This window comes from Candoia aspera, chromosome 1, assembly GCF_035149785.1.
Source record: "Candoia aspera isolate rCanAsp1 chromosome 1, rCanAsp1.hap2, whole genome shotgun sequence".
Classification (NCBI taxonomy): domain Eukaryota; kingdom Metazoa; phylum Chordata; class Lepidosauria; order Squamata; family Boidae; genus Candoia; species Candoia aspera.
Genome location: NC_086153.1, coordinates 165,822,294 through 165,848,812, shown reverse-complemented (window position 1 = coordinate 165,848,812; position 26,519 = coordinate 165,822,294). Strand labels below are relative to the sequence as shown.

At 42.3% G+C, this 26,519-nt stretch overlaps 1 protein-coding gene across 1 annotated transcript; it reads left to right on the top strand.

Moving 5' to 3' along the window:
* The first annotated feature begins 627 nt into the window (after window positions 1-627).
* SLX9 (SLX9 ribosome biogenesis factor) lies at window positions 628-26,038 on the top strand. The gene is made up of 6 exons (XM_063317787.1): window positions 628-779; window positions 4,375-4,483; window positions 11,543-11,611; window positions 23,103-23,259; window positions 24,002-24,067; window positions 25,680-26,038. The coding sequence occupies exons 1-6, from the start codon at window positions 651-653 to the stop codon at window positions 25,804-25,806; spliced, it is 657 nt and encodes a 218-aa protein (XP_063173857.1). The 5' UTR covers window positions 628-650; the 3' UTR covers window positions 25,807-26,038.
* Window positions 26,039-26,519: the final 481 nt, after the last annotated feature.

Below are 26,519 nucleotides of genomic sequence, written 5' to 3'. Positions count from 1 at the left end.
CTTTGTAGTTGAAGGTGGAAGCTTTTGCTCATTTCATGAAAGCTACAGGACTTTGGGCGGTTTGGCAGGCTAGAAAGTAAGTATTTGGAGCCGTTAACTTATCTTCCAAATGGCTTTGAGGTGTTATGGGGCAAATAAAACTAATATTGAAAAGGTTACGGTTCTTAACGGTTCTTATTCTCATCTGTCCATTTTTCTGGCAGCAGTTTCGTTTTGAAAGTGTTTGAGTTCTAATTTTTAATTCAGCCCCCCTCCCCATTCCAATAAAATAAAAAGGGGCAGGATTATCATTAAGTCTTAGTTTGATGGGAAAGTTCCTGATTGCTTTAGCCTGTTCGTTTTACAGTTCTGCTGCTCAGTCCTGCATCGGTCTCTTTGCCGGGGACGCAATACGTTTTCCACCCTTTGCACACGTGCATCTCTTGAGTAACAGTGTCCTGAGCTTCTATTTCAACACTCTGTTGGCCAGAATCCCACTTCAAAATATGAATCTCGCCCAGCGAGCTGGCAAAAATGACAGCAGCAAGCACTCGCGGCCGTAAAAAAAGCCGTGCGGACCTTACAGCGCACGTCCCGCACTTCCGGGGGAAGCAGTTGACGAGTGCACCAGCGTGGTTCTGTTCGCCAGTGCCGATTTTGCTTGGCTCGCGATGGTGGGGAAAATAGTAAGACAAAGGAGGCTCCACCAGCCAGCGCCGAAGCCGACCGAGCCGCAGCAGAGCGGGGGCGAGAAGGTGCTTTCGGCGGCTGCGCTGACCTGCAGCGCTGACACCGAAAAGGTGGGTGGTGCTGGTGCGAGGAGGAGGAGATGAGAAGAGGAAGAGAAGAGAGCAGGAGACACGCGTGCCCTGGAGCCGATGATTCTTACTTGCCCCCTCCCGTGCAGGGCGCATGGGCAGTGAGATTGGCGGGCTTGGACACTCTTGTTCATCCCCATGTTGTAATTTCTGTTTTACAGAAAGATGCGTACCTGTTCTATGGAAGGAGCATCAATAGCAACCAAAGGTTGCCCAAATGCTCTGGCAGCAGGGAAGCGTTTCTTTGCTTTGCATCCTAAACCCTCCCTTCTGCCGAGGAATAAGGCCCATTAAACAGGATGCTGACTGCCGCCGAAACACAGAATGCGATTTGCATTGTCAGTCCTTATTATTTTCTAAAGCCTCAGGATGGTTCATAGTTGAAAGGGAGGAGAACCAGTTTGATCTAGTGGTTAAGGTGCTGGGCTAGAAACCAGGAGACTGAGAGTTCTAGTCCTGCCTCAGGCATGGAAGCCGGCTGGATGACCGTGGGCCAGTCACTCTCTCTCAGCCCAACTCAGTGCAATGTAGACTAGCCTCCTCATGGTGCACCCTGGGCTCATGGCTAAATAGTCTACACATCTGGCTGCTGGACCTCACAAGGATTTCCCAGCAAGAAAAAAAGCAGCATGAACACTGAACTGCTATGCCATACGATTAAAAAAAAAAAGTTGAAAGGGACACCTGAAGAGGAAAATGTGCAGTTACCCATTTTTACCTTCATTACCATCCCTTGCCAGTTTGCATACCCTGCTTTCTAAAGTAGCAACACTGCTTGTTGCTCAGTGCCAAATTCTCTCATTAATGGGGATATCTTCTAAGTCTTGTTCCCAGTTTGCAGTCCCCTGGTTCTCTTGTGGAGGTTCCATCATGGTTTAAGACCTGGGTCCCCAAACTCTTCAGCTCACTGACCCCTTCATGAAGTTTCAGATTATTCATTGACCCCCAAACATTTATTATATGAAAATTACTTTATAAATATTAAGTTTAAGAAATAGTACTATGAATAACTAAGAGCAGAGACATCATGCTGACAACAAAGGTCCGCATAGTTAAAGCAATGGTGTTCCCCGTAGTAACATATGGCTGCGAGAGCTGGACCATAAGGAAGGCTGAGCAAAGGAAGATCGATGCTTTGGAACTGTGGTGTTGGAGGAAAATTCTGAGAGTGCCTTGGACTGCAAGAAGATCAAACCAGTCCATCCTCCAGGAAATAAAGCCAGACTGCTCACTTGAGAGAATGATATTGAAGGCAAAACTGAAATACTTTGGCCACATAATGAGAAGACAGGACACCCTGGAGAAGATGCTGATGCTAGGGAGAGTGGAAGGCAAAAGGAAGAGGGGCCGACCAAGGGCAAGATGGATGGATGATATTCTAGAGGTGACAGACTGGTCCCTGGGGGAACTGGGGGTGTTGACAACCGACAGGAAGCTCTGGCGTGGGCTGGTCCATGAAGTCACGAAGAGTCGGAAGCGACTGAACGAATAAACAACAAAAACTATGAATAACAACAATAATAACAGATAAAAGAGGCCAATAACAACACACAGCTGATAGAGACAACTCAAAGCCACTCTCACTGGTGGCTGACTAGCCAACCCTGGGTAACGCTGTCTTGCCACTAGCCACCTCACTTTCAAGACTAGGGACTAGTGTGGAGGTCTACAGAGACACCAAAAGATTAATTGACTCCGATTTCCCTTCCATCTTTTATTGACCACCTATTGACTCCCAGACATTCATCAACCCTTTGGATAGTACCATCAATCCTTGGGAATTGATATTGACCACTTTGAGGAACCCTGGTTTAAGGGATTAAAACAGAGGTTGGCCATGTGGCATCTACAGGTTCTTAATATGCCTTGAGATACCTTCCTTGATGCCCACCAGGCTCTGTCTAATCTGACTTTTTAAGAAGTTGTTTTAAAAAAAGACAAAGGACTTGGTATCTTGATAAAATTTGTTTTAATCACCTATATACAATCAGGACATAACAGAGGCCGCTTCAGTTCAGTGACAATATAGCACCATTGTTAACCCTGCATGATATGTCCCAAAAGGGCAGCTGCATTACAGAGTGAGCTAAGTTACAGTTCTTCCTACCTGTCCAAATTTAAACAAAAGAGTTTATTTCCATCCAACTGTCAGTGGGAACTTTATTTTGTTAACCATTTGTCAAGTTCTTGACTCCCATTTGGTAATACTGAAGACAAAAGTATAGTGATTCTCCACCAGATGGTGATGTGGGATGTAGTTCTGGATCCTTTCAGACAAGTACAAAGCAAAGCAGTGGGCCACTTTTGTCAATGTTATGCTTAATTCAGAGCAGGAACTTTCAAAAGTGTATGCTGGAAAAGATCTCCAGAAAACAAACTAGTGTCCTTAAAGAAATACTAAAAGCCTGTTCCATAACTGAAACTGTAGTTTGGGAATTATCTATGCAACCAATTTTCAGTTTGCAGTTTTTATTTGCCATTGACAGTCTGAGAAAGGTCATCACAGATAAAAAAAAGTAACTCCATTGTCTAAAAAAGAAAATCTTAGGTTTGTTGTCTTCAGTTAACCTGCTATTATTTACAGTAACAAGACCAAAGCTGTTTTGATTCTTACATTCTTGGATAAAATGGCAAAAACAGCAGCCTCACATATAATATATCAATATAATTAAAGTGACACTTGGGGGAAAAAAAACAGAAAGGATCCCCCAATAAACAGACTAATGTTCTTATAGAGGTATTAAAGCCTGTTCCATAACTTTTGGTGGATAGACTCAGAATAAATTTCTTCCCCTCATTTTAGAGCAAGATGATTGTTCTGCCTGAGTGCTTTGTGTTATGGTATGTATGTTACTCTAGCCCTTTTAATATTTCCTCCCCTTCCTGGCATTGATTGCTGTATTCTTTTTAATGGCCAGGATCAAGCACAACCAACTACTGTTGCCTAAATCCTAACATCCTCTGATCCAAAGAGATCCCAGAATTCCCTGTAGGGATGAGCCATCCTGGGATTCCTCCATTGGAAATGGTGATTACCAGGCACCAGCAACCTATGAGAGCACCTGAAAACCACAACTCTTTGTTTCTTACCATTCCTTACCATTTCTGACTTTCTTGGTGTTCCCTGCAATCAACATTTGTTCTGAATTTTTTTAAAAAATCTTCATTTGCATTTTGACCAGAGCATAAGTTACTCTTTACCTTATCCTTGCTATGAAACAAATCTGTGTTGGACTGTGACACATCCTGGAGTAGTATAAGTTAATCAGCTTGGTGAATTTGAGTTCAGGTACATTCTCAGAAGAACAGGATAGTGGTTAAATTAAAAACATAAAAATAAAAGATACCTAGTGGTTTGAGGTATTAGATGTTCTGCAAAAACATTAGTAATGTTTGCATACTATAGATTGGATCTCAATGTTTTCTTCTTTTAAAGGAAGAAAGGAAGTAATTGCTCCAATTCTGTATATCAAAATGGAATCAATGATTAAAGGTGTACTGGTCTAAGACCATAATAAATTATGAATGAATGATTAAAGGATTGGCTATATCCCAGCTTTATTTTTGTTCTTATTAGGGCAAGTCAGTTCTGACATCAAACATTTTTTCTGGGGTAAATATTGATCCAAAAATTCTGGTGAAGAAGTTGGACACTGATTCAAGGAATCCTGTTTCAGTTGTAAAAGGTAAGAATTGAGCATCTTCACACATGCCTGCTTCAGTGAATAAGAGTGCAAAAAATGATAAATTTGTCTTCGGTGATAACTACAATAAAGATTGATTTGATGTGATTTGAAATTGATAAATTGGATCAGGCTTTGTTTTCCCCTTCAAGGGATAGAAGTGGGAATAGCTGCATATTGTATAGAATACATACTTTTCTCCATGTAGAACATTGTGGTAACAACGGTTCCTTGGTTGCTTCTCTGCTTTGTGAAAAATGGATGATCTCAGGGGAGTGGACTTCTCTCCATGAAGACTTGTCCATGATGTTATCCTGGTTGTCAGGGCATGTGAACTGGATTCAGTTCCTCTCCCTGATTTAAATCAGTGCTTGCTCCCAAAAGCATAGATTTTACTCAACCTGGGAACACTTTGGAGTTCTCAAAGGCCAGCTTTGTAGTTTTCTGCTCATAGTACACTTCCTTCCCTTACTATATATAAAGTATAAGTTATGCAGTTATGTTAAAATTGCTCAGAAGAGAACGGAAAAATCTGCAGTGCAAAACCTTGCTGCTGCTTTGTGTTTAACACCCAAAGTTTTTAGTATAATAATGCAATTAGGCTAGTCTTTTCCTAAATAACAACTTGCAAAAATATCTGTTGTAAAATTATTTAACTTTTGAGAAATGCCCTAGGTACTGTTATTTATTACACTGTGACTACGTTTGTCTGTCTATCAACATAACACACACAAACAGACACACAGTAAGTATCTTGTGGTTCCTCCTGTCCCTTGTTGTGAGAACATTTCATAAAATACAGTTGTAGGAATTAGTAGAAGAATGCTCTGCATTTAAAAAAATACAGATTTTTCACCTCATGGTGCTTCGATCTGAGCAGCTAGGGCATGTCATTCTTGCCTAAGATGATACCCCCCCCCCCCAAGTTCTCTGATATGTATAAGTTCTTGTCTGCTTTTAGTTCAAGGCAAAGTCTATGGACAACTGCACTTATAATACTGATAATCCAATACAATATTACTCTGTAACATTTAACTAATTCACCCTGGCATCAGTGCCTTAATTGTTGGCAAACTTGTATCCTCCTTCAGTACCCAATCTATTACTTAATATTTATTTCCAGAGGTTAAAATTCTTCACATTTTTACAGCACGATTACTCTTACTTGGTTGTTGTTGTTTATTCATTCAATCGCTTCCGACTCTTCGTGACTTCATGGACCAGCCCACGCCAGAGCTTCCTGTCGGTCGTCAACACCGCCAGCTCCCCCAGGGAGGAGTCCGTCACCTCTAGAATATCATCCATCCACCTTGCCCTTGGTCGGCCCCTCTTCCTTTTGCCCTCCACTCTCCCTAGCATCAGCATCTTCTCCAGGGTGTCCTGTCTTCTCATTATGTGGCCAAAGTATTTCAGTTTTGCCTTTAATATCATTCCCTCAAGTGAGCAGTCTGGCTTTATTTCCTGGAGGATGGACTGGTTTGATCTTCTTGCAGTCCAAGGCACTCTCAGAATTTTCCTCCAACACCACAGTTCAAAAGCATCTATCTTCCTTCTCTCAGCCTTCCTTATGGTCCAGCTCTCGCAGCCATATGTTACTACGGGGAACACCATTGCTTTAACTATGCGGACCTTTGTTGTCAGTGTGATGTCTCTGCTCTTAACTATTTTATCGAGATTTGTCATTGCTCTTCTCCCAAGGATTAAACGTCTTCTGATTTCCTGGCTGCAGTCAGCATCTGCAGTAATATTCGCACCTAGAAATACGAAGTCGTTCACTGCCTCTACATTTTCTCCCCCTATTTGCCAGTTATCAATCAAGCTGGTTGCGATAATCTTGGTTTTTTTGAGGTTTAGCTGTAAGCCAGCTTTTGCACTTTCTTCTTTCACCATCATAAGGCTCCTCAGTTCCTCTTCACTTTCAGCCATCAAAGTGGTATCATCTGCATATCTGAGATTGTTAATGTTTCTTCCAGAGATTTTAACTCCAGCCTTGGATTCCTCAAGCCCAGCTTGTCGCATGATGTGTTCTGCGTACAAGTTGAATAGGTAGGGTGAGAGTATACAGCCCTGCTGTACTCCTTTCCCAATCTTAAACCAGTCCGTTGTTCCGTGGCCTGTTTTTACTGTTGTTACTTGGTCGTTATACAGATTCTTCAGGAGGCAGACAAGATGACTTGGTATCCCCATACCGCTAAGAACTTGCCACAATTTGTTATGGTCCACACAGTCAAAGGCTTTAGAATAGTCAATAAAACAGAAATAGATGTTTTTCTGAAACTCCCTGGCTTTTTCCATTATCCAGCGGATATTGGCAATTTGGTCCCTAGTTGCTCTGCCTTTTCTAAACCCAGCTTCTACATCAGGCAATTCTCGCTCCATGAATTGCTGAAGTCTACCTTGCAGGACCTTGAGCATTACCTTACTGGCATGTGAAATGAGTGCCACTGTTTGATAGTTTGAACATTCTTTAGTGTTTCCCTTTTTTGATATGGGGATGTAAGTTGATTTTTTCCAATCTGATGGCCATTCCTGTGTTTTCCAAATTTGCTGGCATATAGCATGCATTACCTTGACAGCATCATCTCGCAAGATTTTGAACAGTTCAGCTGGGATGCCGTCGTCTCCTGCTGCCTTGTTATTAGCAATGCTTCTTAAGGCCCATTCAACCTCACTCTTCAGGATGTCTGGCTCTAGCTCACTGACCACACCATCAAAGCTATCCCCGATATTGTTATCCTTCCTATACAGATCTTCCGTATATTCTTGCCACCTTTTCTTGATCTCTTCTTCTTCTGTTAGGTCCTTGCCATCTTTGTTTTTGATCCTACCCATTTTTGCCTGGAATTTACCTCCAATGTTTCTAATTTTCTGGAAGAGGTCTCTTGTCCTTCCTATTCTATTGTCTTCTTCCACTTCCGTGCATTGCTTGTTTAAAAATAATTCCTTATCTCTTCTGGCTAACCTCGGGAATTTTGCATTTAATTGGGCATATCTCCCCCTATCACTGTTGCCTTTTGCTTTCCTTCTTTCTTGGGCTACTTCTAGTGTCTCAGCAGACAGCCATTTTGCCTTCTTGGTTTTCTCTTTCTTTGGGATGTATTTTGTTGCCGCCTCCTGAACAATGTTGCGAACTTCTGTCCATAGTTCTTCCGGGACCCTATCTACTAAGTCCAGTCCCTTAAATCTACTCTTTACCTCCACTGCATATTCCTGAGGGATATTAGTGAGCTCATATGTAGCTGATCTGTGGGTCTTCCCTAATCTCTTTAGTCTGATCCTAAATTGTGCAAGAAGAAGCTCGTGATCAGAACTACAGTCAGCTCCAGGTCTTGTTTTTACCGACTGTATAGATGACCGCCACCTTTGGCTGCAAAGGATGTAGTCAATCTGATTTCGGTGTTGTCCATCTGGTGAAGTCCATGCATAAAGTCGTCTCTTAAGTTGTTGGAAGAGAGTGTTTGTTATGCAGAGTGAGTTGTCTTGGCAAAATTCTATCAGCCTATGTCCTGCTTCATTTTGTTCTCCCAGGCCATGCTTACCTGTAATTCCAGGTGTCATTTGACTGCCCACCTTAGCATTCCAGTCTCCCGTGATGAAAATAACATCTCTTTTAGGCGTGTTGTCCAGTAGGTGCTGCAGATCCTCATAGAACTGCTCTACTTCAGCTTCTTCAGCATCTGTGGTTGGGGCGTATATTTGGATCACTGTGATGTTAGATGGCTTGCCCTGAATTCGAACTGAGATCATTCTGTCATTTTTTGGATTGTATCCAAGCACTGCTTTAGCCACTTTACTATTAATTATGAAGGCTACTCCATTTCTTCTGTGGTCCTCTTGTCCACAGTAGTAGATCTGGTGGTCATTTGATGTGAAGTGGCCCATTCCAGTCCATTTCAGTTCGCTGATGCCCAAAATGTCTATCTTTAATCTTGACATCTCACCAATAACCACATCCAATTTGCCCTGGCTCATAGATCTTACATTCCAGGTTCCAATGGTGTGTTGATCCTTAGAACATCGGATTCGCCGTTCACCACCAGCACCGTCGGCCGCTAACCGTCCTTTCGGCTTTGAGCTAGCTGCGTCATCACGTGTGGGGCTAGTTGAACTCATCCTCTGTTCCTCCCCAGTAGCATTTTGACCATCTTCCGACCTGGGGGTCTCATCTTCCGATGGTATACCGACATATCTCTGGTTGTACTGATCCATTTAGTTTTCACGGCAAGAATACTGGGGTGGGTTGCCATGACCTTACCCAGGGATCGCATTTAGTCTGACCTCTCTGACATGACCTTCCCGTCTTGGGTGGCCCTTCATGGTTTAGCTCATGGCATCATTGAGGTGCTCAAGCTCCAGCACCACGACAAGGTAACGATCCTTTGCTGAAGTCTTACTTGGTACAATTTTCAAAACTTTTATGAGTAGAAGCTGTTGTTTCAATAATCACAAATCTATCTACCCCCTAAAATTACATGTTTTTAAGCTCCTCTAACATTTGAATCAAACACTTAAAAATTATTACATTTAATAATATTTTTCAGTTTCTGTGGTAACTAGATTGCAGTAATGGATTGTTTTCATGAGGCTTATATTTTTGGAAATAAAACAGTCAGGTCTGAGAACATAACATTATTTGCATATAGATATCATGATTTTGAGCAACAGAGGCTCCAGATCCAGCCAATTTTTTAAAGAGTTTATTTGCTTCTTCTCCATTCCTTGCTTTTCTTACATTTTGACTGATTAAGGTTCTGGAAAATCTGAAAGCATTCCACCTTTAATGTCCTTCTTGTTGATTCTAATACAATTACTGTTTTTTTTTTTCAGATGGATAAGCATGGTTTTCATTTGCATATTTAGTAACTTTTTTAAAAATGTTCTTTTTATAGTTCCAGTCCTTTCTAGGAGGAAAAAATGTTATGTGTTAAATGAATGAACAAAGGGAACTTCTCCTTGCTTTCCTTCCTGCTTGTGAGAATTAGTTCTCACACTATCAGTGTGAACCAAGATAGGAGCAAATCTGACCATTGCAGCAATAGAGGACAGATGAAAAAAGGCCCGTCTGTGCAAAAGAAAGGAGCAGGCAATGCATTGTATAGTGCAGGGATTAAAAAGAAGCTGAAGAGTGTTTGAACATTACTTATCTAGGTATTTCTTCTTGTTCTGCATGCTTGCATTCCAAAACATGTCCTTCCCGCATTCACCAAGTCTGTAAGTCTCCCACTACTTTCTAAATCTGTTCTGCCATTTTTGCAAGGCTAATACCCTCCTACTTCACAACATTTACCAAGGCCTTGACCATCACTAATAGCAGCTGCCTGTTCCTTCCATCATATAACCCTGATCTTTCAACTCTTTCATGCAAGAACCCTCTTTTTTGCTTCATTCAGTCTTGAGCCTCCCTTCACTTGACTCCTTCTTTCCCTTAGAACAGCCGTTCTCAACCTTTTGACCCTGGAGGAACCCTTGAAATATTTTTCAGGCTTCAGGGAACCCCTGCACATTCAGAGGCACATTCATAATGTCAAAGCAAGTATGTTTGTCAGTACTAGTAATTAGGGTGCACTCACGCTGACTTGTTTGTATGTTTCCAATTAGCAATTGATTTGTTATGGGGAACACAAAAGACTTGATTGATTGATTGATTGATTGATTGATTGATTGATTGATTATATGCCATCAAGTCATTGCTGACCCTTAGCAACCCACATAGATAATTTTCTCCATGACAGTCTGTCTCTAACCTGGCCTTTCAGGTCTTCCAGTGATACACCCATCACCACTGTAACTCAGTCCACCTTGCTGCTGGCCATCCTCTTCTCTTTCCTTCCACTTTCCCAGCATAAGAGCCTTCTCTAGAGAGAAAAAGCTTAAATAGATAAGTATATCCTCTGACCCAGCACAGCTCTTCTTATGTTCCTGTGGTTGTAGAAGTCTTGATCATCAATATTTGAATAAAACTAGAGGAGAAAGTGGTCCATTTTCAGAACAGCTTGTGTCTCTTCTATGGCAATTATTTATTTATTCCTTTTTTCATTGTTACTAGAAATCAGATTGGAAGGACTGATAATACAGTTGCCACAAGCTATGGCTTTCATTCTGTTGCTTTGAATTTATACTAAAGCTCAATGACCTTGCCCTTCACACATATCTGCCTATGCTAGATTAGGATATATGCTGAAGCATTCAACTGGCAGAAGTACAGCTTGGAAAACCAATATGTTGCTAATGAAAATGCTGTTTCACAAATATTGACTGAAAAAAAGAGCAAGCTTTGGTGGCTGTCACTGTCCTCTTCATGCAGATGATAGCAGTGCTAAAAATAATATCAGGGAAGGGCAAGAATGACTTACCACTATTTGAAATCAACTTTTGCATATTTTCTGTTTTGATACCTGAGCAAGCAAAAGGATGCAAATTAGATATCTATTAAGAATTGTGCAGTTTGTTTCTGAGGATAAATAATGAGAAATCCTACACAGTTGTGTGTTCTCTCTCTTAAAACATTCAAGTTCAGTCTGGGGTAGCAGTTCAGATCCCATCAATGTAGCACATATTGGAAGTGGAATATTTACCTCTTCCCTATACTATCAGGAAAAGAATAAGTATTCTCAGTCTATTTTACCTATCCCATTAAAATTGCATGATTTTTCTGCACCCTGGAGGGATCCTGGGTTTCTAACTCTTTTCTGAAGATAAAAAGTAATTGCAATAATAATTGTCTTTTCATTTTAGAATTTATGTTTTGTTTTCAACTAAAATGTTATTTAAAATACCATCTATAACCCAATAATTAAGCACCTATGGACTGGCACCCAATTATGTTATTTATATAACATGGCTAGCATATTTTAAGTGTTCCTTATTAATTATAAATGACAAGACGGTAGATGTATCTGTTTCATATGTTGCCTTATTTTTTTTTCTGTTCAGTTAATTACATTTATTTCCAATAATATCCTCTCCTAAATTCAGTGTGGCTGCATATTTAAAATTGAAATGTATATAGAGAATGTTAATCGACCTAAAGGAAGCATTGTTGTTATTTCTCTAATTTTTCAGATGGAGATGAAAAAGTACTTATGTCTAAGAAAGAAAAAATGAAGCTGCGTAAGGAGAGATGGCTGCAAAGTTAGTAATTGTTTGATAATTTTCACAGATAGATGTTATCTTTGGGGAGGGGGAAGTTGTTTAGAAGGTTTATATGAATTTTTCCTTTTTTTTCTTTTAATATAAAGGGAGAGAGAAACTGTACTTAGTGATTTTTATAATGTGCCAATGTGGAATGATTTATAGAAATAATGTGGTTTTGGTTTAATATAGAGTAAGTGATTGACTATGGAAAATTTTTGTATATCCTAGCTGTTTAAAGTTGGAAGTCACGCTTCTTTGTAGCTTTGAAAAAAGTTTTTTCTTGTGTTTTCACTCCTTTTTAGTTTTTTGTCTTTGTAGTTTTTTGTTTTTCTGTAGCTTTTATCTTTGCTTGAAACTTCATAAAATTCTTATTAAAAAAGATAATTTTCACAGATAGCTACATTGTATGTATAGTACGCTAAACAGGAAGAAGCTCCTGGCAATCTGAACAAGAATCTATCTGAACAGTTACTTCTGACAAAGGCCCTGTAAATATGACATGGTATGGGATAATCTGTATAGTTCTGCTGGCTCAAATTATTTCAAAACTTGCCTATTTAAGAAGCAATACTCTTGTGATGGTTGCCTTATTCAGAAAAAACACAAACTCACCAGCCAGGGCTAAGGATATCCGGTTTATTAAGAATAGAATGCAGACACGGAGAAAGACGGGAATGAGCACATGGCGTGCGAGGTAGCCGGTAAATACCCGCGGTGCGGACCTGATCCTTCCCCACCCCCCATTGTCCCAAAGTCCTGACCGACGGTGAACCCGGAGTCTCGATGGGCGATCAGGGGGCAATTCCGGAGTCTTGATGGGCGATCAGGGGGATTAGCGCTGATTACCTCTGTCCTCTTCCTGTGTCCGGAGCAGGTGTGTCCCCCGTGGTAATGCAGAGATGTCAGGGAGATAGGATGATGGCTTCCCGGGTCAGAGCCAAGGTATGGCTCCTTTGTCCTTTATCTGTATTGTCTTTCAGTGCTTATGGGATTAGCACTGATTCTTTCCTCCCCCCTCCCCTTCACCGGAAAGGCATGTTCCCCATTGTGATGTATGTATACATCGCAATGGGGGACATGACATACTGCCTCCCCAAAAACTTTAAGGCGCCGGTTTGGAAGGATACGCTGCATAGAAGCGTGTGACTAGCCATTGCGCTGAGACATCCCAGGCATGCACCCACTCCGGGTGGGGGAAATGTCTCCAGCGGACCAGGTACTGAAGGGTGCCCTGTAGCCTTCGGGAATCTAGAACCTCCTTTATTTCAAAGTGCTGCTGCCCATCGATCATGATGGGAGGAGGTGGGGGGGGTTTCATTATGCCACTTTGAGGAGGTAGCCGGTTTCAGTAAGGCACAATGGAACACCGGGTGTATGCGTTTCAAGTTGTGTGGCAATTCTAACTTAAAAGTTACCGGGTTGATTATTTCCACTATTGGAAAAGGGCCAATGAACTTGGGGGCTAACTTCTTTGAGGGCTGCAGAGACTTAATGAATTTAGTGGAGAGGTAGACCTTATCTCCCACTTTGAAGTCTGGCTACGCAGCCCTGTGGTTGTCCGCATAATGCTTGTAGGTTGCTTGGGCTTCGGAGAGAGCCAGCTGAATGATTGGCCAAACGTTGGCTAGCTGAGCAGCCCAGTCATCTGGGGAACAAGGCGGGGTAGCTGGCTGTGGCAACTCTGGGATCGGGACGAAGTCTCGTCCATAGACTACCCGGAAGGGGGTGTGGCCCGTGCTCTGGTGCACTGCATTGTTGTATGCCACCTCAGCAAAGGGGAGTAAGTCTACCCAATTATCTTGCTGGTAGCTTATGAAGGAGCGCAAAAATTGCTCCAGGGTGGAGTTAAGGATTTCCGTAGAGCCGTCCGTGTGGGGGTGCCAAGCAGTGGACAATCAACTTCAAAAATGCTTTCCAGAATTGTGAAGTAAATTGTGTACCCCTATCTGTGACCAAGCGGGAGGGGGTACCGTGTAATTTGTAAATGTGATTTAAAAAGAGGCGTGCCAGCTGTTGAGCGAAGGGAATGGAGGCGCATGGAATAAAATGGGCCTGTTTCGAAAAGTAGTCCTTAACCACTCAGATGACCGTTTTCCGCTGGCTGGGTGGCAAGTCTACGATGAAATCCATCGAGATTTCCTCCCAAGGGCGGGAGGGGCTTGCTACCGGCTGCAATAGTCCCTGGGGCTTACCCACTTTTCGCTTGGCCATAGCACATGTAGGGCAAGTAGCGACATAATCTTTTACATCCCTCCTAAGTGTAGGCCACCAGAATTGTCGCCTTACCAGATGTAACGTTTTTACAAAGCCAAAGTGCCCTGCCGTTTTGTCATCGTGAAAACGTCTCAGAACCTCTGCTCGCAATTGCTCCGGCACGTACAGGCTATTTTGTTTCCAGGCCAAATCATTTTCAAAAGAAACATTGTTTTTATTGGTTTGCAACCATGTATCCGTTTTTAAGGCTTGTACAACTGCTGTTGCAATTGCGATGAAATTGACATGCGTCTCCCTCCCCTTGCGGGCGGTTGTGCCGGAGTACGCTGCGTTCCAGTTTGGCTGCGCGTGACAGCTTGGCAACCCAGCTGTGTGTTGGTCCACACAGGACCTATAATGTCTGATGCCTGACTGGCATCCTGGGGCCGCCTAGAGAGAGCGTCAGCTAAGAAGTTCTTTCTTCCCGGTATGAACTTCAGCTGAAAATTAAAGCAGCTGAAAAATTGAGCCCAGCGAACCTGCTTGGGGCTGAGGCGTTTCGGGGTACTGAGCGCTTCCAGCGTTTTTGTGGTCCGTCCAGACCTCAAAGGGGCAAGTGGCCCCTTCCAGGAGGTGTCGCCATGCCTCTAAGGCAGCTTTGACGGCAAAAGCCTCTTTCTCCCATACATGCCATCTCCGTTCTGTTTCGGAGAACTTGTGGGAGAGGTACGCGTAGGGCTTCAGCTGATCATTTGGATCCCGCTGAAGCAAGAGTGCCCCAATTGAGAAATTGGAGGCATCTACTTGGACTACAAAGGGCTTGGTGGGGTTGGGGTGTTGTAGAACCGGTTTGGCTGTGAACAGGCTTTTGAGATGATCAAAAGCCCTTTGGCATTCAGGTGTCCAGTTAAGTAGCGCTCCCGGGTTTCGTGCCTTGCGCGTGTCTCCCAAACCCTTGGTGCTGAGTAAATTAATTAGGGGCAAAACGATTTCCGCTAGTCCCTTGATGAACCTCCTGTAAAAATTAGAAAATCCCAGAAAACTTTGTAGTTGCCTCCTAGTGCGCAGGCGCTCCCATGCCAGGATGGCCTGGACTTTCCCAGGGTCCATTTCGATGCCCCTCTCAGAGATTCTGTAACCCAGATAATCTAGCTGAGATTTATGAAACTCACACTTAGAAAGCTTGGCAAATAGCTCGGCTTTGCGGAGTTTCCTGAGCACCTGCTTAACCAAGTGTTCGTGCTCCTCTTCAGTCTCAGAATATATCAATACATCGTCTAAATACACAAGGACCCCCTTGAACAAGTGTTCGTGCAAGACCTCGTTGATCAATTGCATAAATACCCCTGGTGCCCCTGCCAAACCAAACGGTAATACTTTATATTGGAATGATCCCAGTGGGCAATTGAAAGCCGTCTTCCACTCATCCCCCTCCCATATGCGTATGCGGAAATAGGCTTCTCGCAAGTCCAGTTTAGAGAATATTTTCCCCTTTGCCAGATGTGCTAATATGTCTTTGATTAGGGGCAAGGGATATTTGTTTGATATGGAAACCGAATTCAATCCGCGGTAGTCCGTACAGAGTCTTAATGTCCCATCCTTTTTTTCTCTGAACAACACTGGGGCTCCAACTGGCGAGTTTGCGGGCCCGATGAAGCCTCGTGCTAAGTTCTTGTCCACAAACTCCCGCAATGCTGCCAGTTCTTTCTGGGTCATTGCGTAAATTTTTGGCTTTGGCAAGGGTGCATTGGGGACCAGTTCTATCGCACAGTCAGTCTTTCTGTGGGGTGGGAGTTTGTCTGCTTCGTTCTCCCCGAACACATCTGCAAACTCAGTGTACTTGTCCAGCAAGCCTTCCAGGGCCGCTGCAGCCAGATGTGTGGTTGTAGACGCCGCCCTCCCCACCGCAGCACGGGGAATTCGGTCCCCTGTAGGTGCTTGGTAGAAGCCGTCTGCAAACGTGATCGTCCTGGTTTCCCAATTTATGTATGGGTTCCTTCGTACCAGCCACGGAATGCCTAAGATGATTAAAGGGTGGCCCACCGGTGCTACGACAAATTTCAGTCTCTCCCGGTGGCTGCCTAACCGCAGCGCCACTTCTCCGGTGAATTGGGTGACTGGGCCCCCTCCCGCTGCCGAACCGTCCAATTGCGTGAACACTATGTGGTGCTGAAGTGGAAAGCAGGGGAGATTTAAATCGGCAATCACGTCCGGGTGCATTAGGCACCTAGAACAGCCCGAGTCTATTAGGGCCCAGACTTCAACCGACTTCTCAGTGGAACCTAACTTAACTTTTATGTACAGGGTGGGACAGTTGGCACTCACCCCGACGTCGCTGCGCCCATTCTCCTCCTCTACCTGCCCTCTGGCGCTTCTCAGGGCAGGTGGCTGGTGTTTGCCACCGGTTCTTCCTGGTCGTTCTCCTCCTCTTCACTGGAGTAAGGTAGTTCTTTTGCTTCGATCTCTCCCCTGGCCGCTGGCATCTTTTTGGGCCCTATGGGTGGTTTGCCCGGCATTTTTCCTGGCCTGTCAACTACCTTTGTTTTAGGGCACACTGCCGCTTTGTGGTCCTCTTTCCCGCATCGAAGGCACTGCCCCTTGGCGAACCGTCGCTCCCTCTCCTCTCTCCAGGGTTGGGATGTTGGCCTCACCGGTCCTGCAGCGGTTCGGGGTCCCTTTACCGTCGCTGCTTGTTGCGCCGCCCTCTTGGCTTGTGGGAAGGTTTCCTGGGCATTTTCTGCCTTACCGGCCAGCAGTATCCACTTGTGTAGAGTGTTTGGGTCATCTCTGCATAAAGCCCACCTCAGAACGTCCAAGTTCAGGCCCTCTTTGAAACGTTCAATTAGGGTAGACTGCGACCAGTCCACCACCTTTCCAGCCAGTGCTTTAAACTCCATGGCATAATCTGCTACAGATCGTTGCCCTTGGCTGATTCCCCTTAGGGATCTCTTCGCTCTCTCCTTTTCTAAGGGGTCTCTGAAGTGCAGATTTAGTGCCCAGAGGAACTCGTCGAATTCATCGAGCTCTGGGGCTTCTGCCTGGCATAGCTGCACATACCAGTCAGCCACCCTTCCTTTAAGTTTCTTAGCAATGGCATTAATTTTGCCCTTTTCTGAGCGGAAATATGGCCCAAATTCTTCCATGTAGTTCTTAGCATTTGTTAGGAAGAAGGATAATGTTGCTGGGTCCTTGTCGAATTTGACCCCGAAGTTTTTCACCCCCGCTCCTGGTGGGCTCCAAACCACATCTGGTCGTCTGGACGTACCTCGGGCTGCTGGGGTTCTCCGGTCTCAGTGTGGGGATTCCCCAAGCCGGACTCCAGGCGGCGTTGCCTCAGTTTCGTGCCGGCTCCAGCCTCTTCCCAGCGGTCGTGTCTCCAGGGTGGGAGGGGGGGAAGATGACCTCCTGGTGGATTCCGCGAGGTGAACTCTGCCCGGCGCTGCCTCAGCCTCCTGCCGTCTCCTTCCTCTCCCTGGCTGTCACGTCTCAGGGGTGGGAGGGGGGGTGATGAACTTCTGGTACCTGGTTCCACCTCACCCCTTCCTCGGGATTCCCACGCCACCGACCATCTCAGGAACAGCTGTTCAATTGACTCCAGCCTTGCCTCCATTATCCTCAGCCTCTCAGCTGTCTGGGAGCCTTCCTCAGTTCGTCCGATCTGGCGCCTTCCCTTGGCTCCTGTGATCGTCGAGGACAGCAGGTCCCGTGGCTTCCTCGACGCCCCGAGCGTCCCTGGCAGGGATCCCGGCATCTTGTCCAGGGTGACCCACTCACCCTGCGACTCTCTGGTGGCTTCAGGTGTCCTGCTCCTTCCGGCCTCCTCCTCCTCCGAGCTTGATCTCGAACCCTCCTGGATTTCGTACCGTCTGGGAATAGTGTTCTCACCGATTGCCCGTGCCGTGGAGTTGGGTGCCCCGTTGCCGGTCCTCTGGTAGCCACCTCTTCGTGGGTTGAACAGAATGCAGACACGGAGAAAGACGGGAATGAGCACATGGCGTGCGAGGTAGCTGGTAAATACCCGCGGTGCGGACCTGATCCTTCCCCACCCCCCATTGTCCCAAAGTCCTGACCGACGGTGAACCCGGAGTCTCGATGGGTGATCAGGGGGATTAGTGCTGATTACCTCTGTCCTCTTCCTGTGTCCGGAGCAGGTGTGTCCCCCGTGGTAATGCAGAGATGTCAGGGAGATAGGATGATAGCTTCCCGGGTCAGGGCCAAGGTATGGCTCCTTTGTCCTTTATCTGTATTGTCTTTCAGTGCTTATGGGATTAGCACTGATTCTTTCCTCCCCCCTCCCCTTCACCGGAAAGGCATGTTCCCCGTTGTGATGTATGTATACATCGCAACGGGGGACATGACAACTATGCTTAGATATAAGTGCATATCAAATTCATATGGTAAATACTATGTAGTAGATTACCATATAATGCATTTTAATCATAGAAATAATCCAAACTGAAATAATTCCTGATTCTATAATTTCTAGGATCGTTTTTTTTCCAAATCTAAGATGTTGCATAAAAGTTACATAAGAAGTAGCCACGTGAGCCGTACTCTGAGTGTTGAGAACATTAGGTTTCTGCCTGGGACAGGCAGACAAAGCTAGTGGGATTATAGAACCCCAGGCCACTTTTGTGTTCTGTATTGTCTTTTGATGGCTAAAATTCCCTGGGGCTATAGAGGAACTGGAATGATTCATCATTGGAGGAGACATATATTAAGTACATAGAGAGAGCCAGAGACGACACAGTACTTCTTCTGCCTGTTTCCAGGGAGCCTTTTTCATTTTAACTGATAAGAGCATGGTTTCGCATGTGTTGAATGCTCATGTCCCCACAAGCAAACATTTGAAGACAATGCTGACCTAATATTTAATATTTTGGTGTTAGTTGTATTGCTTAGTTAGGATTGTAATACGTATTTGATAACTTTTCAATCAGATCTAAGATCTCTTTGAATCCAAATAATCGAATACATTGTCAGTTATTTTGTTTCTTCACCCTTTACTCACTACACCTCATCATACGTTCGGGATAGTCCCAGATATGAGAAAGATAAGAGTAATGTCTTGGCTTCCATAAAGCAAATGGGGCAGAAATGGGAAGGAAGGAGAATAATGAGCCACTCGTGACAAGAAATATGGCATCTCATGATTCAGAACAAAGGAAGTGGAGTGAACAAAGGAACATGGAAATCTGAAGCCTGTTCATAATGGAATCCTGGAAGACCAGTTAACAACTGAAAAGGTCTCCTGTGAGGACATTTTAATAACCAGGAAATATTTCTCAGGGTAGACAAAGTATGTTTTTAAACTGTGAACTGATTGCACTATATAGATTTTGCAAACAACTATTCCTCAGTGAGATGTTTCTTACTGAGATAAACAAATGCAATTAATTCAATGAGGTTTCATTACAGGCAACAGTAATTTTAATGATCTCTGGATAATGGATAAAATGGATAATTTAGTACATGTTATAGAACCAATTCCACGTGTCAATTTTAGAAGGTTATTAGCATATCTTATGATTTGAAGTTATAAATACCTGATGTAAGGAGAGAAGGATAATAAGGAGACTTAATAGTAACAGTCTAGCTTTTATTAGAGGGCAGAGAGCCGCCACAATTTGTTAGCTAAGGAGGAAATTAAAAGTCTTACACAAAGTCTTGTCCTTGTACTCTAACTATTCTGAGGGAAATAACAGAACTACTGAAGGGAAGGGGAAAAGGTAGGATAGGAAAATTACAAAAAGTGTAGCCAAGTAAGTGATTGAGTTCAGTTGAATTGTCACAGGGTTTAGTGAGTTTAACTGAACTCAATCACTTATTTGACTACGTATTTTGTAATTTTCTATCCTGTCCTTTCCCCTTCCCTTCAGTAGTTCCGTTATTTCCCTCAGAATAGGGTACAGTTACAGTGGAAAGAAGAGAGCCAGTTTGGTGTCATGGTTATGATACCGGGCTAGAATCCAGGAGACGAGGAGTTCTAGTCCCGCCCTAGGCAGGAAGCCAGCTGGGTTACTTTGAGCCAATCACTCTCTCTCAGCCCTAGGAAGCAGGCAATGGCAAATCACTTCTGAAAAACCTTGCCAAGAAAACTGCAGGGACTTGTCCTGGCAGTTTCCAGGAATCAAGACTGAGTTGGAGATGCATAAGAGTAGGAAGAAATATGTGAAAATCAGATTATATTATCCCCTGAAGCTGAAATTAGTTACAGTAATATGCCTATGAAATAGTTATAATAATATGCCTATGAAATAGTTGTTTATTTCTTTAAACATCAGTGTAGTGAGCTAGTTGTCAGAAGATTTAATTACTTGATTAGCAAATGTAATTTTGTAGCTATCAAACAATTTTATGCAGATGTATTTTTCAGCATCTTTGCGTTTATTTGCTTGATTTCTTTTGGGAAGACATTCTGTTTGTCCTACTTTTTTGACAGCTGAGATTTAAAGTTCATCCTAATGGAATAAAAGCAGTTATAAGTATTCCAGTCCAGAAATAAATCATGTTACATTGAGAAAAAGGAAGAAAAAAATGCAAAAATTTAGCCACTAGAAACATACCCTGTGGCTTAACCCCTAAAAACGATTTCATAGGAAAAGAATTCAAAATTAGGTATGTGCAAGCTTTAAGTAAATGACATTTTTGGAAAGCTTTGATGCAACACAGCTTTATAGCTCCAGACCAAAAAAAGAAGTGTTGCAGAGCTGAAAATACTGTCAACTAGCCAAGAGAGTCCTTCCAAGGAAAAGTATATACAATCCATATTTTTCATAAGCATCTATAAAAAGCAACTATGACAGGTCAACTGAATGTTGTACATTCAGATGTCAAAACAGCATAACTCAAGGATGAAGGAATATAATGACCAGGAAAGTAGTAATATACTAAATGAATTAATGGAATGTTTGCAGCTCAATAGTTGATACAGAGAAGATGGGGAAAACCCGCATGAAAAAGTGTATCTGTCTTCAGCTAAGAAAGAGACAATCAGATTGAACTAATATTCCAGTTCAAAATATGTGCTTTTCCCTCTTCTTTGGGACATTACAGTAATATGAGTTCTTAAAATTATACCATGCCTTTGAATAAATTTCAGTAAAATTGGTTGATTAAAGTTTTAGCACTTTGGAGCTATTGAACTTGTACTGTTCAGGACTATAAGTGCTATCATTCCTTTGTTGCAGCCCTGAATGAATAAATGAGTATTTCGTTTTTGCCTTTTCCTCCTATCTTTCATTCTTACCGAATTACCATAAACCTTTAAAGGAGCGTTAGGTCAGAACAAAGCTAAAAGAGTAGTAATATTTTTTCCAATCTACTGATATTTGGTCAGAGAAGAAATATCTTGACAACGTGACAGAACAAACGAGCTAGAGAACATTTCCTGAACGAAGTAATTGCACTGCATGTTTCTGCTAGAAAACTTTATTGATCAGATACAATTCTTTCCAAAAGAAAGAACAGAAGCTGTGTCTTTCTGTCGCAAATAAGAGAGCTGATGCTACCAGTAGGGAGAGTAAGACCAGAGCCTCAGGTTCCTATTTTTTAACACTTTAAAAGGGCAACAAATTGTTAGTTATTGAGTGTATCATAGGTCTATTTTCAGTAGTAGGGAGGGGTGCTTCTAACTTTGTGTACTCTTCTCCGTGAGTGAAGAAAGCCATGACTTCATTTACTTGCATCAGCTCTGCACTAAAATGTAGTGGGCGAATCAGGAGACATTGCAGAATACTTACTATGTACCAGACTCTATTATAATTCAGATATTTAACATTTTTGTTCATTTGAATTTTTTTTTAAAGAAAATCGAAGCAGTAGCACCAGTATTGAAATAAGCCCATTGGCCTAAGCTTTAATCCCAAAGCCCAAAAGCTGTGACAGATATTTTGTGGAAAAACTTAGGTGAATCAGGTAGTAAATTCTGTGCATGTAGTCCTTGGGTTATGACCCCTTGTTCAGTGACCATTCAGAGTTAACAACAGCACTAATATGAGGGGGACTTAAAACCAGTCTTCGAAGTTGCTGCCATCACAGTGTCTCTGTAGTCATGTGATTGTGATTTGGGTGCTTGGCAATCAGCTTGTAACTACAATGGTTGTAGTGTCCCCTGATTATGTGATCACCGTTTGCAATCCTCCCTGCCGGCTTCCCACAAGCAAAGTCAATGGGGAATCTGGCAGGAGGTTGCAAATTGCTCCCACAAGTCACTCCCACCACTTTTTCGCCTGCCCGCCCACACTCTGTAGTGCCCATGGCACCCACCTGCCCACCCGTGCTCTGCAGCACCCACCTGAGGTACCCACCCACACTCCATAGTGCCCACCCATGCTCTGTAGCACCTGCCCATGGCACCCACCCACCCATAGCTCTCGCCCACCAGCCTGCTTGCCTGGGACTCCCATGCCTTCCCATGTCACGGTCATGTGAGGTCCTCATTTAATGATCTGCGCATCCTGGAGTTATGACAGCAACCAGGACTGCCAAGATTGCCATCACTAAGCAATGTGGTCATGTGACATCACACTTTACGACCGCATCACTTAGCAATGGAAATTCCATCGTAACCCAAGGACAACCTGTAATATTCAGCGCTGTTAAAAATGGTGAATTCTTCATATTTGTCCGTTTTCTCTGAAAGTTGGCATACTTGGAGCAGATGCTCATCTGAGGACATGGACCCAAGGACAGCATGAGAGAATGTGCTTCCTAAATTTGCCTAGGTTAGAGAGAAGAAGAGTATCAAATCTGCATGTAACCTGTTGCAAGCCCAGCCTGATTTTTTTTTGTTAGCTTTTTTTATCCTGCCTTTATTATTTTTATAAATAACTCAAGGCAGAGAACATACCTAATATTCCTTCCTCCTCCTATTTTCCCCAAAACAGCAACCCTGTGAGGTGAGTTGGGCTGAGAGAGGGACTGGCCCAAAATCACCCAGCTGTCTTTCATGCCTAAAGCATGAATTTTCAGGTTTCTTCAAAAACTCTTCTTTTCCCAAGCTATAAAACCTGGTATATATGTATCTGTGTTCGTGTGTGTGTTCCTATTATTTGGTTTTTTACTCATAGCACGCTATTCCACTAATCTTACTGCTGACTAAATTGCATTTTCTTATTTTTAGAGCTTTGCATTTTAAATCTGCATTTTGACAAAATATTATACTTTAGCCAATAAAATCATTTTATCATTGTACTTATACCTCATCACCTATTCAGGCAGTAATATACATTTTAAAAATTAGTTTAACAGAATTGTAAAATACTTTCCTAATAGATGTTTCTCCCTTAAATAGAAATCGAGGGTATTAAGATAGCAAAGCAGCAGCAAAAAGCAGAGGCAAAGCGAAAGGCTATTCCAGTTGTTGGAGATATGCACCCATTGATGGATGCTCTGCCTGAGCTTTCAGATCTGGTGACAGTAAGAAAGTTCTGCAAACAGCGTAATAAGATGTAAGTACTTTGAGTAATGGATTGCTCTGATTCCTCATTTAAGCAAACTGTGGCTGTATATAAGAAAGCTTCAAGGCCTCAGGCCTTGCTTAGTTAAGTTAGGTTCTAGAAACATAAAGTAAAAATGTCTCACTTTTTGATATTAAACAAGATTATGAATAAGGGTATTGTGCTAGCTCTTACTAAATCTGTTTGCTTTCAAAAGTTTCAGTCCTTTGTTGACTAAAAAGATGCAAAGTTACATACTTGCTTCAGAAAAAAATGTGCAAACTTCTGAAGGCAAATTTTAACTAAGATATGACAGTGAAGAACAAGATTTAGTATCCTGAACACTGAAGGTAAACATTGGTAAATATTTGACAATGTGAAGCTGTAACAATGATTTTAAAGTTATTGTTCCAGAAATGTATATCTAAAGGCCATTTTTCAATAAACTTGTCAATTAGTTTTAAAGTAAATTCTCAAAACTTAATATATATTTTTTAAAAATTGTTTTGCCATTGAATAATTTGGCAGTAGTTCAGTTGATCAGTCAGTAGATGCTTAAACAATGATAGCATGGGAAAAATTGAGGTTTCCTAATTATTTTCAAAATTGGAAGTAACATGGTTCTTCCTATTACAGGAATGCTGTCTATTTGGAATTCAAATTAACACAAAACCTGTTTAAAATGTCTGATAGACACTTTTAGAAAAAAAAATTACAGGCAGAGGGCATGAACCATTATTTTTGTTTTCTTTAGGCAAAAGAAGAAGAAGGTGTTGACAAATTTCAACCGGATGAAATCAGCCCAGAAACGCAAGGTCTTGTAAGTATTGATAGCAAGAAAAAGTCTCTTGAGCAATGATACTGACATCTGCTGTGTCACAATTACAGAGCAGTTCTGTGGTTCTGCTGTGGGAAAAGTTAGCTGCACCTAGATACTGCCAGTGTGATGAAGCTGTCATCCTTCTATGCTTAACCAGTAGCAAGACAACAGCAAAATAGCTACAAAAAACAAACTCAAAACCAGTAGTACTTGCACCATCTCACATTCTCTAAGCAGTGTTAACTACCAAACCATCATGTTGCCATTGACAATGTCCCTCATTTAGCAGTGCATTAAAGATACTAATACATGTTGACCACAGTGATGTTCCTTTACTCAGCATTTAGTATGCAGCACATACCATTGACATTTGACCTAATTTGCTGTTTAAAATAGAAATAAATAAGGCAATCAAAGCCTTGGGCACTAACAAAGTGCCCATAGTAACTTCAGAAGGTTATATCCAAATTGGGTACAAACTGGGATATTCAGGTGATGTTTTGCCCTTAGAATGGTCTTCCCCAATCTTGTGCCCTCCAAATGTTTTGGATTTTAACTCCCATAATCCCCAGCCAACATAGGGTTTGAATTCATTCTGGCTAGGCTTTGTTCTGTATATCTGGAAGGGAAAGCTGCCATAGGATAAAAGTACTTCTGCTCATAAAAATTAGTGGCAATTAGTGGAAGATATGTCCTATGTACTACACTACATCCCATTCTGTTCCGGAGGGCTTACAGCCCTCAAGAGCATCTTGTCTCTGGGGCAAAGGGCTTATGTGGCTATGCAGGGATTCACAAAATCAGGGTTTGTAATTTAGGAAAGTAGAAGCATTTTCCACTAAGGAAGAGACCAATGGAAACAACTGCAAAAGTGCATTAACAGAATGTACTTTTTTTAGAAACAACAGGACAGTGGGTGAGCTCAGCTGTGCCTTGCTAATGTGACTTTAATTTCTCTACATATATATAACATATATAAGAGTATATGTTGAGAGCACTGGCAATAGGATTTATTTAAAACATAATTCTTAAAGCTCTTTTCTTATGGATCTAGATTTTTCAAAGTTTGCCCTTACCTTTTTCAAGATAGGAAAGGTGCCCTAGTGTTTCATCGGATACTTGATATTCTTGGTTATGAAGGCCTTGTTTATAAGCTCCTGGCTACTTTGGTATGTACAATTGCAGGGAAAGAATGGATTTAATATACAGTATATGTGCTATTCTTTCTCCACAGAAGGGGACTAGCTAATAAGGAAAGCAAAGTGCTGCAAGTGGGGGACACAAGTGAGATTCATACCTTGTTTCCTGGTGGCTCTAATTCAAAGGGTCTGTCACAACTGATCCCCATTGTCATCACATTTATGGGAGATTACCATGGCTAATAATTCAAGTATATATAACTTCCTACAATATTCAGTGCATTGCGATACGTGCTAGCAGTTTGGTTAGTGTCAAGTTAGTCACGCCTGAATACATTAATACATCGCTTTACTAAAATACGGTGAATTTTTTGTTAGGAGATTTCTGCATCCCTAGCACTTCCGTCTTCAAACTTGTAGTGTAATGCCAACAAATTGACTGATACCCTTTTGTTGTATTTTTTTTTCCCCAGGGAGGAGGAAGTAGCACACTTTCACAAGACTACATCAAACCCTTTGTTCAAAGCCAATCCTCTGTCACTGATTAGTGAGCATCTTTCGAAAAGACTAAAACAGGAGGAGGAGGAAGAACCACTTTAATGCCTTTACTGAGAATGTTTGAAAGCACTAGAAATCGACTCCACAGTGGCTTTATCTGTACAGTGGGCTAACATAACTTTTGGAAATCAGTGGATGAGAACCAGTAACCTTTTTTGCCGACCACAGAAATAATGTGGCCAACATCAATTTGTAAACTATGAATACTAGTTATAATTCTGGATTGTTTTGTTGGAAACTTGCGGAATTCTGTAGATCTAGGACTGTTCCAATTTCCCAGACTTATCCTAATTATAGTTCAGTCTTTTTTTCTTTCTCTCTGTAGCTTCTGTGAAGTAGTGTCTAAACCACCATCTTTCTACTTTGAGTAATGTGAACTTTTTTGTTTGTTTCTTTCTGTGAGCAGTTAAATGGCTACTTTTAGCGATTGTTTTGGCAACATTATTATGATTAATAAAATACCTAGTGGTTTGCTTCTCTTTGAGAATAGGCAAAAACACTTTTTTAAAAGTTGAAATATGGCAAGGCACCTAGAAACTACATATTGGATGTGGTAACATTCAATTAATTTTTATGTCAGCCTTTTACTGTATAACATAAAGACATGGAATTATCTGCTCTAGCTGAGAATGGACTTTACTTATAAACAGGTTATAAGATCTGTGAAACTAAATTCTATAAAATATTATAGAAGTGCTTAAATCTAACCTAAAATAATGTCTGATTAGACTAAGATATTTATATGGCATTTAAAA

Excerpts from the sequence above, each read along its gene's own strand:
- SLX9 (XM_063317787.1), top strand. The coding sequence starts at position 651 with ATGGTGGGGAAAATAGTAAGACAAAGGAGGCTCCACCAGCCAGCGCCG. Across the intron at positions 4,484-11,542 it reads TCCTGTTTCAGTTGTAAAAG|ATGGAGATGAAAAAGTACTT; the intron begins GTAAGAATTGAG and ends CTAATTTTTCAG. Across the intron at positions 24,068-25,679 it reads GCCCAGAAACGCAAGGTCTT|GGAGGAGGAAGTAGCACACT; the intron begins GTAAGTATTGAT and ends TTTTTTCCCCAG.